Raw genomic sequence first — 12,904 nt, 5'->3', positions numbered from 1 at the left:
TGTGGACGAAGATAGTGATTCTGAGTGTGATTTCAAAGGATTTATGAGGGAGGTTGAGGAGGAGCAGCAGCCATTACCCGTTAGTGACGCCAGCAGCCATCCTCCGGGGACCCAGTAGGACTACCTACAGCCTTGGATACCACCTTCCATTCCCAGCAAGCCCACCAACACTATCCTAAAAGGTTAGTTGTCATTCATAGTACAGTACCATTCATTATAATTACAATAGTACCAATATATGTATAGGTATATGGTAGGTATATAGGGTGACTTTTCCTAGGGTTGCTGACATAATTCATTTTTCCCCATAAGCTCTATTGTTTGTCCAACACGTTTTTGGTCCAACACGTGACCCATGCATGACAATATTACCGTGTTGGACGCGAGGGTACTGCAATAGTTTCCTTGCTTGCTTACCAAACTGACCCCCCCATCAACTGAGCAGAAGGGGGTTAACAATCTTTGTCAGATTAGTAAAAATGCGCTCTACTAACCTTATCCAGTTGTGCCTTCATTTCGTGTGCTGCCCTTGTCGCTTCATCTGCCTGTGCAGCCAAACGTGCTAGTTCAGTGCGCTCAACGTCTCGTTCACGCAGCAGCTGCTCCACATGTTGCGTTTTCTCTGCCAGCGCCTCCTATAGGTCAGTGGATAGGAAGTCTTGTTTACTCATTGTTCGAGCTTTCAAACTTTTGGCATAAGCATGGCTGACTTGCAAGCAGTACATAATGTTCAAATTTATTCTATGTTTGAAAATCCTGGAAAAATGTTCATGTTCATAATTTGTATTACCTCATGATATGCTGAAAAAAAAAGTGTCCAGCTCTGCAATAAACTAAAACTCACAAAACCTTAGGCTACACTTGATTTTCATAACAGTAATTGCTGGGAGACAGTAAAAGAATGGCAGTCACATGTCTTATACAAGCATAAAATAGAGGAAAACTTTTGGCTTAGGACTGAGGGTTACCAGAGGTATACCGGTAACATCTTTGTTCCAATTTATGGCGATGCAGACAATCCGCGATTCAGAAAGAGGTTGAAAACAATCTGAAGAATGACTGACTGACTGATTACATTTAAAAAATTCTGGCAGCACAACAACAGACGTCATTGCAACAATTATCATAATACCCTTTAGTGCTGAAGGCAGGGTAAGACTAAGTTTGGGCAAGAGGAAACATCTGGACCTACAAAAAAGTACACATGCTAAGGCATATCCTGATAAGATCATCATTACAAAAGTATGGTTAAGCACTGACATATACTTTATTAAATATCTGATATAAAAGCAATGAAAACAAACTTCAAAGCAACTCACCTGTAATCATTATGATCATGTTTTAATATAACTGTAAACCAACTTCAATCACACCAAGGGAAAACTCACTAAAATCAATGCGACCAACTGAACACAAAAGGATAATGCAAATACCTCTCTTTTGGTACATTACATTTGGCACATCATCTTTGTACACGATCAAGAATCACTGACAATGGAATATTCACTAACCATATTAACTACATGTATTTTAACGATGCTATAATATATGGAAGCTCTGCCTATCTTCTAACATTAAAAAAATTGGAAAGATACTCAAGAGCGGAGGATGAGAAAGAAATGATGAGAGGCATTAAAGTGTCTAAAGCTTTTAACACTTGGTCCCTCAATATTGTGTGTCCTATGTGTACATTGTTTAATGCTCCTCTGCTTAGCTTCAGAGGAATGCTAAATATTCCATAAAATATCTCCAGTCCATGACAGTAGGTAATAACTATGCCAATTACATAATGATTTTTCTTCGGGATATCAAGCCATACCAAAATATGACTTACTGATGGACAAATCGGCTAACAGAGTCTATCTTCAGGAACACCATTTAGCTTATGATAAAAACAAACATACAATAAATCTACCAGTGTTCATACTGAAGAGGTAACTGAAATAACATACCAACACTCCTCAAATACATGGGACTGAACAATCTTTTGCATCAGAATTTGGGCCAAAACACATGTTCAAGATTGCCTACTAAGAACTATCTGACTTCTGACAGATGAACTGGAGACATTTCTTAGCACTGTATCTATCTTGGCATAGAATTGCCCATACACATACATTTGTATCAACCAAGTGTTTGCCATCAAGCACTTATACTAGGCACGATAAAATATGAGCTATATATCTCTCTCTTAGCAATAAAAATATAATTAACCATTAAATATTCCACTCGTATGAAGTGTTTGGTTTTAAACAATTGATAACCTCAGTTACTACTATCACTTATGTGTTGTATTCAATGATTATCTCTTACTAAGGTGGCCTTAATAATCTCATGAGGAACACTGAGTTGATGCATGCTTTATACCACAAAGAAAACTGTGCTAATACTACAGTAGTCTAAAATATCAGTTATTAAAAACTCCCGTACACAATGAAGAGGGGAAAACTTACGGGAAATGAAAAATGTTATGCAACCAAACAAGAATAATGAAACTGGTACGGCATCAAGAACAATAACTCTTATTACATTATAACATGACATAGACAATATATAAAGGATTAATTTCTTAAAAAATTATTTTTTCTAAATAAAACATCAGTGCACAATAAAACTTTCAAGTACAATAGGTACACCCTTGTAAGAGATAAAACAAGTTTTCTTACACCCTAAGCTCACAGCACACTTTACCTAAAGCTAAAAATATAAACCATCTTTAATCTTAAAACTCTATCCTATACATAAAACTGCTATAAGCACTGATCTTTGTTAATAGCAGCATCTAACTTAAACAATAATTTTTGTAAAAATACAATAGGCATACATAAACCAACTTTCAAAGTTTGTCATAAGAATTATATGATTAACTCTATTTAATATCTAGTTTAAAGCAAAAACCTGAAAATTCACAACTTCAGCCTATCTCAACCTTTGCCATAACATCCATCCGTCAAGTGAGTCTTTTCATATAACAACCATGAGTGTTTTAAACAGTGGGAGGTACAGCCTTGATGGGGACAAGAGAGGGATGGGGGGGCCACTGGCTGCGAGTGGCTCGGCTTCAGTAAAAGCCGTCTTGGTCCACCACGTGCGCATCTCGGTCCTGGCATAGGAAAAAAACAGTAAACAAAAGACCCTCAATTTTGCTGGTGTGAAGCCAGCATCCTTGGATGCCTTTATCCTGCAAGTATTCTTCTGTTTCACTGTTTAATTTCTAAAGTAGTAAAGGTTAAATTGATTACCCATTTGCCAATTTCTTTGAAAAATTAGAAGGTAAAACAAGACATCCACAAATGGAAGCCTTGATAAAATGGCAAAGGTAAATTCCTCATAAACACTGCTATGTTGTGGAAATCATACTCACAGCAGTGAAAAGTGATATATGAATCATAAATCATATCTCACCCAGAATTTATGCTGCAATATTAATGGAAGTCACTTTCTTTTTTAATACCTTATGGGTTACAGTAAATACTGAACTATTACTTCAAAGATATGGTATAAATCTGTACAACAGGCCTTCATTACATACCCATTTTAGGCATGTAGTATACCTTGTCCTTTAGCTTTAAACAATTAGTTATTCTGAACTCACTTTTTAATCTCTCTACAATCAGTACTTGATTATTACTGATGGGAATGACAACAAGTACAGCTGCATTATGTGCTGCCTGAATAAACTGTGTCACACCAAAATTTCATTATTTTATACAAATGAAAGAATAAATCGTGGGGTTATGGGTACACATCAGAGGCCTATGAATGCATCTATGATAATGCATCCATACAAGGAGCGAAAATGATGACAAAAATAACGCAGACGACAGCTTTTGCTTCTGCTGCTGCTGATGCTACCCAGCTTTGCAGATAAGCAACCATATTACTGTTGAGATATTTGAAACAAAGATTTGTCAATGCAGCCAGATATATGAGTAAAGAATATGTGCAGGATGTTATACATGTTCCAACCGTTAATCTGTTAAAGATGCCACATTTTTCCTGGCATCAGAATATGTAATCACATTGGATGATATAGTATTAGTTAAAAAACTGGTAACAGAAGACAACACAGTACCTCTATATTCATTACTCAAAAGGTAAAACTGGTTAGACTCATGTACTGCAAAGGACAAACACATTCTAGCACAAAATTTTGTTAGTCAAAAATGTTATTATACTAACTAGTAATAATATTATTCATGAACCATTATATTAGTTGCAAAGGACAAAACAATGAGCTGACAGTTTATTATGGCAGACCCAGTGTTACATGAAAAACTGGTACTAAGGCTATCAAATATGTCAGAGAATGACGGATGGTAATTGTGGCAGAGGCGAGAGGCTATCACAACACTGAGGATAAAAATGTCCAGCTTGGCCATTTTGCTCCCAGTTGGCGTTGCGATAGTGTTTTAGTTGAAGTTGAGGATTTTCAGCACAGACCCCTTGCCAAGACCTGAAAGAGAGGGTGCAGAGGTATTTACAGGGATTACACAGGGGACTGGGGTTAATGTTACGCTCTGACAATCCTCCACCATGAGTTGTTAAAACTGTATTAGCATCATGTAAACAGACAGAATATTAATGGAGAAAAGAATTCTGACATGAAGTTCTCATTTTATAAGTAATGGTGATGTTATATAAATAAAAGAATCAAGCAAGATGAACAAGCTATAGGAGAAACAATCCAGGGGTAAGTTAAGATCCTCTGAATTATGGGTGATTTCATGAGTGTATATTTCTTAGCAACTTTTCCAGAGCAACTTGATGAATTTATTATGAGGAGTGACAACATGTTCTGAATTTTCTCATGTATTCTACTTGGTGTCTGAAATATATGAAAGCCAAGAGTTTCAGTATATTTTCTAATCTTCAAAATCTCAGTATAGATTGAATATATACCGGTATTATTTGGACAGAAAGTTAAATCCACATTTCAGATGACAGTGCCTGAAACATGAACTCGACAATCATACTTCAAGAGTGGACTGTACATGATTAAAAAAAAACACAGAGGCATCATATAAGGCCAATTAAAAAACTGTCCATGACAGCAAAACTTCCAGTTACCGTACTAATAATAATTTAGTGTTGTGATATGAAAATAACTACACTTAAAGTTAACCACGTGAGCTTGTGTACAGTCCATTAAAAGGCACAACTCTTGTACATTATGTTGTACCCACACCAACGTACCAAACCCAAATGGTGGAAATGAGCTGTACTGTATAATCTGTGCACACAACTGTGGCAACATATTTCTCATCTCCCAAAGGAAGAGGCATGGTATACAGGACAGTGGGTCATTTTCTAGACAACCCCCAAAGCATAACCACTGCACACAGCAACAGTAGTTCTCTCTCTCTCTCTCTCTCTTTACAGAAGATGAACAAAGGAAGGTACAGTAAAACAAATTAAATAAAAAAATAATCCATGCACCAGATTACAGGTGTACTCTGTTCATAAAAAATCTGTAACAGTTGGAATTGAACTGCTGTAGGATTTTTTTTAAGGTTTTATATCAGTTTTATCAATTGGACAAGAACTATATACTTAGTCTATGGTGGACCAGGAATATGAGACCACAGTTGTATAGTAACTAAACATTAACACATAAACTGCAGCTTAAGGAAATTATCAGCTTCCTCTCCATGTGATATGGGTATTACAAGAAAAAGGGCAAGCTGAGATATAGGTACGCATATATTCAGAACAGACAAATATCATTAAAATATTATACATGAAATTCATTTTAATTGGTCCTCTGCTGAGGCATGTCACCATATTAGTTACTGACGTAAGCTGCACTTTATGGTTTAATACAACCCACTCCATTTTCATTACCCTTACCAATAATCCACAAGTCAGAAAATCAAAGTCAGTCCTCCTCTTCTGCTACAACAGATCTTTACTGACATAAGCTACACTTTATGGTTTAATACAACCCACTCCATTTTTCATTACCTTTACCAATAATCCACAAGTCAGAAAATCAAAGTCAGTCCTCCTCTTCTGCTACGACAGAGATGTGAATATGAACTACAAAACACAAATGGAGTTCCTCTTCTGGCAGTGAGGTCACATAACAGACTAATATTAACTACACAAAATTAACCACATCATGAATAGGAAAGACTCACCTGCATAGCCTTGGTACTGGGAAGGGGGGTGGTGGTGGTAGGAGAGGGCTTGCTGGGTCTCTGCAAAGGGTTGGGTATTGGCCAATTAGTCACACACACCACACTAACAACACAAGCAGCTGGATTTGTTGACATATTAGGAAAAAACTTTAATATCTAGGCCTGAAAGTCTTCACAGCTTAGAAGGCCTTCTAGCATCTCTTCCTTACCAATATCAGTTTGCATAATATACTGTAGTTACTTTACTACTCTCTTGTACATTATTCATGTAATTTTAATGCCAACATTGATTACATAAGTAGCATACGTAAGATTATTATTCCAATATAGACAGAAAAAAACTGGTAAGGGAAAGCGCTACACTTTTCATGCTATAGCTGGTCAAATTTAACTGTTCATCTAAATCTGTAACTTGCAAAGAACGCTAACCAAAGGGAAAGGCTCAGAAACTAAAAAAAAATAAAATAAAATAAAATCAATCAATCAATTTAAAGAAAGCATGCCTATAAATCACACCTTAATAATATCAAAACTATGGTCAAAACTATGGAAGCAGCAATGTGCAAAGTCAATGTACGGTACGCTACTTTCCAATACAGAGCAGTAATGTTCAATGTCTCTGTACACTAATTTCCATGCTTACTCTATCATAATAACAAATTTAAATGACTGGTACTGGAATCCAGCCTTGATATACAATCAGATTTAAAGGCTATTGTTATAAGTCTCAACCTGGAAACCAAAACCGTAACAAGACACTGTACTGCAGAATGTATGAATAACTAACAAAAAATGGAGAAATGGAATTCCCCCGAGCTAGACCCTGTATTGGATCATATAGCCTCGCTAGGTTACAGGAGCGCGCTACCACTCCCGGCACAGCAGTCCTGGGCGAGGCTCGAACTCGCAATCCCCCAATTACGAGCTTGATGCTCTACCACTGAGCCACCGTGCCCCCAAAGTAACATAGCATCAAGACATTTATGCAAATATATGTATACAACCAATGGTGCATTAACTACCTGAGCAGTTCAGTTAGAATACTTGTACAGGTACTTCCATACATATTTCTATTTAAAAAGAATGTAAAAAATCAATATAAATGAAAAAATATAAAATGCACAATATAATTTCATTAACAAAATGACAATATTTCACATCATTTCACTATTATCAACCAAGCTTCATTTCTCACATTTACATGGGGTGAAGAGATGTAGGCTAAGACTCTTTGATCTCATTAGATTGGAGAGAAGAGGAAATCTGAGAAATATTAATTCCCCAATTCCTGTGCCACAAGGGAACATCACGGTGTGAGGTGATGTCCATACATCACTAACCAGTGATTGTAAGTTACTGTACATCAGCTTTTGTATTTTGACCTTTCATTCTCACCTACTGATGAGGTTAGGTAAGATCCAGAAACAAGGAAAAGAGACTGCACAAAAGTGGGAGAACAGTCAGAACGGCACGCATGATGAATTGGGTCACACAATCATTCAAGCATCCTGAATATTGGCTGCATTTCACATGCCTAACAATCTTCCCACATTTTCAGTAATTTACCCTGTATATGAACTTCCCATACACCTGCCACACAGTGAATACATTGACTATAAAGCTAACACAGGGGTGTCAAACCCTTTTCAGGTGTTCCTTCACACACAATTCATCCAACCAACTTGAATCACTGTCAATTCCCTGGTCTCATCAACTGAATGTATACTGCATGCAATGGAAATAATAAGTGAATGTGTACATATGCAAGGTACCGTATGGATGTTAAGGAAACAAGACATGATGACTAACCAAAAAGAATGGATGAATTATCTGTATGTTTAGAGATGCACATGACAAGGATGGAACCCTTTATAACATGACAATCAATGGAATGCTCTCAACCCTTCATATACATGTACTGTGTGTGTGTGTGTGTGTGTAAACATGTTTGAGAGAGAGAGAGAGAGAATCACTGTACTGTACTGTTTATAAAGGCTCCAACATGCTTGCAAGCATCGGCCTTAGTTACCTAATGACAGCTCTCCACACAGCTTGATCTGTGGCAGCCTCTCTATAGATAGCTACAGTAATAGATATATACAGTAGATAGACAGACATAGACAGAAAGACATTTTCTATTTCATTTCACAGTGCTATGAACTGTTCAAGTGGAAGAATCACTATTTATTTATTTATTTACTTTTTATGGAGTACAATTGGCCTATGAAGTAGAGCTGATAAGTTTGAAGGCTTGAATGCTTAGAGAAAGAACATATCACCTATTTTACTGGGCAATCTGGTGATACTTTTACTTTTGTGCTTCTTTTGTTTTTGTTTCTGGATTCCTCCTACCCTACCTTAGTGGAAATGTAAAATACTGAAGAATGTGATTCTGTGCAACTCATGACCAAAAAAAAAAAACAAAAAAAAAAAAAAAAAAAAAAATGTTTCTGAATTCCTCCTACCCCATGTATTAGTGGGAAATATGGTTGGGATAATGGATGTATTATTACAAAACACGTTACTACTAACCGCCAAAGTACACATACAAATCTCAACGGTGAGTTTTCAAAATAACACTACATGCCCAGCTTACAGTTTAGACACTAGTTTGTTTACCTACAAGTGCTACTTAGTTTCTAACATGCAATGGTGGGGTAAAGGAAGCCACTGGAGAACAAAACAAAATCTGCCACTCGCCTTTAGGATGGAAAGTTGCAATGTGCTAATAACCTAATGATCAATGTATCACAATAATGATATAATCTCTTGATATAGCTGTATCTAGTAACTAATGCATCACAGTACTGTACTCAATACAGGTACAGGTACAGTAAAGTAACTTCACTGTATCATAATTTTTAAAGCACACTATAGAGGCAATAAATAAATAACTAAACTGCAATATGTTTAGGAGGATCACATACCATATGACAAAGTTTTTTTACACTGATAATTATATAAAGAACCCAACACTCTGTAAGCCTACCATCAATCAATGTACACAAATATAATAAGTTCCACTTGGTAACCAGGCAGTGCTGGACAACTGTAAATAATAGTAATGGTGCACCTTACAACATTTTAAGGAGTAAGAAGGCACACTGCAACTCCAAATGAAAACATAATTTTGCCCTAGCCTGAGGGACAAAACACAAAGGTCAAACTTAGAGTAACATGACTGTGATCACAAGCAGTGTGATGTGAAGAAAATACTTAGTTCAATGCAACCTACTGTTGAAACACCTTCAAATAAGACAACTTTAAATGGCACTACCGACACTAGGGGTTGTGAGGGTTCTTTATACTTCAGACAAACCATGGCAGATTCTAAATTCCAGTAGTATATCTACATAGAATGTAGTACATCATGTGCTTTCCTGTGACAGCATGCAGAGGTGGAGAAGCAACAGGAACAATGAGTTAGGCTAAACCAGGCTATGGTATGGCAATATTGCTGAGAGGGGAAGAGGGGAGGGAGACTATGAGATGAATAAACTATTTCCAATAAAAACCAAATAACCAAGGCAAACATAGGGATGCAATACAGCATCTAAGAACCAATACCTAGCTGGGAAACTAAAGTTCTGTAACCAGGGACTACAAAAACTAAGAAACAGCATTTATATACAGAATACTTCTACTATTAACTCTATACCCATGACAATTACTCTCTTCAAGCAAGGCCCTTAGCATTTTAATCATTCTTTCATAATACAACTGCTTTCATTCTCAGAAACCAGCAATTCATGCCCTCATTCCCTGTTAATGTCACTCTTGTCTACAAACATTCGCTTCCCTTACAATCCCTACAAAAAAGCAGGCCTAATTATTGTTTTAAATTTTTAATGGGATCAGTTTTTAAGCACTACAGACTCATTTCAAACACAATTACATTATGCTCTACTTTACCTTTACTTTATTTATCAGCATTATACCACCCTTCTAAGGCAATCTGTACAAGTTACCAAAAGATGGTAAGATTTCATTAGTAAAACTATTAGGGTTAGCAATGCCAATTCCATTAAAGGCCAGGCAACCATTACCTGCATTTTCTGTATGCACTAGAACACGAAAAATGCACAGTAGCACTGAACTAAATCACAGGTTTGACAAACAGTTGGATACAAAGCTACTCCACCATAACCAGCTTCAGCATGCTCAACACACACGCGGAGACGCATACAAAACAACACAGGCCAGGGTAGCTGATAAACACACACTCCATTCCTTTGTTTACAGATATATAAACACAGCATGCTCAACATATACACACACACACATACACACAAAGACACAAGACAGGGCAACCAATGAACACATGGTCCATTCCTTTGTTGACAAGTACACAAACACACACTGACACATTAACACTTACCCAATTACTCATATCCTAGAGAAAACAGGACAAAACTGCCCATTTCTGCTGGTATGTGAACTTTGGGTATCAAAACTGGACACTTCAAAAAGGCTGGTCTAGCTTATCCCATATTTCTGCTGCTTTTACTGTGAACTGGTGCAGCAGTGGCTTTTAGATATTACAGTATTAATCAAAACATTCAACATCACATGCTCAATTTTATGAGGTACTTTAATAAATGCGTATATATACTGTAAATAGCTTACTATGATAACCACATTGCCTTACACGCCTGATTAATCATGAATTTTTGGTGAAACTAAGACAATGCCCATGAATTCTATGATTGAAAATCCTCCCTCTCCATTTACAGTAAATGATGGAATACAGAATGACTGACTGTAATTACACAAAACAATGCAGACTTTCAACTGTGGCAAAGGCACACACCCTAATAAATCTGTACACTAAGTGCAGTATCACTTCACAGAACAGCAACTCCACATAAGGTGAATCACTTCAAAGCATCAAACTCTTCTTCAATCTCAGCCAAAGTCTTACACTGTCAACAGCACTGCATTTTCTCTCAAAAGCCACTGCTGAAACATCAACCCATGCCTAGTTTAAACAGCAAAAACTTGAGGGAGCAGCAACCATACCTGTGATAGTGAAGTGACGCCAAGCCTTACCCTGGTGCCACGGACCGACGAAGAGGCTGTTGACGATGCTACAGATGATGCTCCGATTGACTCCCGGCTGTTGGAGCGTCGCACGGTGGCCCTGGGGGTCTGGCTGGCCGTTGGGGTGGGGCGGCGAGGGGTGGTGCCACTTCCACTCCCGAACTTGCTCACCCGGGACAGAGGAGCAAAGAGACCATACTTGTCGCGGCAGGAGAAATACCTGCAGGTGGTAGTGAAGTGAAACACAATATACAGCTGTACCACATTAAACCTCAGAAGCATAAAAAAACAAAGATTCATCTATACCTACAGTTCTATATAGCTACTGTACCATCTTATATGATTTGAAAATCCTTATTTTCAGATCATTGTAAGCAAGCCCAACAAGAATACTTGTATGTACGGTAAAATATGCCACAACTAAAAACCAGTTCTTCTTAAACCAGCAATTAATGCAGCACAATACTGTAATTAATGACATGTCAAACTAAAGCATCATAAAAAATGGATAGTGTAAACAATATACATAACAAATACTATAAAATATAAACATGATACTTTTGCATATGCGACAACTAACTGCAGCCTTACTTCTTGCCAGCCACGGATCCATCATTTTTGCCCGTGGGTTCATCAAGCTCTACTCCAGCCCAGACTCCCTCAGCAAAGTCTGTGCGTCCCACAAAACGTAAGCAGCCATGACGCACCCCACCTGCTGCACTGGCTACCACCACACGGTCACCAACTTTGGGTTCTGGCCCTGATGAGGCTGAGGAATAAAGCAAAATGTTACATTTATGGTTAATTTATCATGAAGTTGCCAGTGACTTAACACCAATTCTTAAAGGGGGGGGGGGAATAGTTCTTTTAATTATTAAATTGAGAACCAGTGCATGTCATACTTAAAAGCAGCAATCTGCCAAAAAACATCCTTGACTTTCAGTGATGACTGACTGTACACAGGTTAGGGTGGAGCAGTTGATGTCCTTGACTTTCAGTGATGATTGACTGCACACAGGTTAGGCTGGAACAGTTGACAGAGCCTGGATAAGGCTGAAGCTGGATTACGCTGAGTAGCTATGTTAAAATACACTTGGTACGCCATTCCACATAAGTAAATGTCTGAAGCTGGACTATTCTGAGTAGCTATGTTAAAATTCACTTGGTAGGCCATTCCACATGAGTTAGTCTTTTGAAAATCATGACTATTAATGCAGTACTGTATATTTTATACTATTAATGCAATATATAATGTATGTTTTACATCTTATAGTCAATCAAACTGCTTTTACCAATTCCTTCATTGTCTTCTCTAGTGGAGCATATCTAATGCGTATCAATGGCATGTGGGGGAAAAAAAATTCCAACATTATGTCATTCAATAGCTGGTGCATATCTGTGTGGCAAAATTTGCTTCAAAAATTATAGAACAATACATCAACTGAATAATCCTACTGAGGAACAGAGAAGCAAATTCTGTTCCAAATATTACCAGTATGAGCTCTTGAGGAGTACAAAACAGTCATCAAATGATGTAGCAAAATACTGTGATTCATCACTACACTGGGCAGTTCCATTGCTACCTTTCTCAGGTGGTTTGTGTGGGAGGAATTAAAAACACGCTAACCTGACATGCTGCTCGATTATGTTTTTCAGTTACTAAAAGGGTGTCAATTACTGGTATAATACATATGACTAATGCTGTGGTACCTGAATTTCCATAG

General features: G+C 37.4%; 1 protein-coding gene across 5 annotated transcripts in view; it reads right to left on the bottom strand.

The window, feature by feature from the left end:
- CLIP-190 (Cytoplasmic linker protein 190) overlaps positions 1 to 12,904 on the bottom strand; it is a 90,701-nt gene that overhangs the window by 42,329 nt on the left and 35,468 nt on the right. For 3 of the 5 annotated variants that reach the window (XM_080286051.1, XM_080286047.1, XM_080286050.1), the window contains 4 exons: positions 11,772 to 11,949; positions 11,160 to 11,400; positions 6,141 to 6,200; positions 495 to 635 (listed from right to left, as the gene is read on the bottom strand). In XM_080286051.1, the coding sequence (XP_080142177.1) occupies positions 495 to 635; positions 6,141 to 6,200; positions 11,160 to 11,400; positions 11,772 to 11,949 (620 nt within the window). The remainder of the gene's footprint in view (positions 1 to 494; positions 636 to 6,140; positions 6,201 to 11,159; positions 11,401 to 11,771; positions 11,950 to 12,904) is intronic. The other 2 variants (XM_080286048.1, XM_080286049.1) reach the window with 2 other exon arrangements.

This window comes from Coenobita brevimanus, chromosome 110 (genome assembly GCF_032717465.1).
Source record: "Coenobita brevimanus isolate Jiangsu-jjx chromosome 110, ASM3271746v2, whole genome shotgun sequence".
NCBI classification, from domain to species: Eukaryota; Metazoa; Arthropoda; class Malacostraca; order Decapoda; family Coenobitidae; genus Coenobita; species Coenobita brevimanus.
This window is presented reverse-complemented; position numbering and strand designations above follow the sequence as displayed.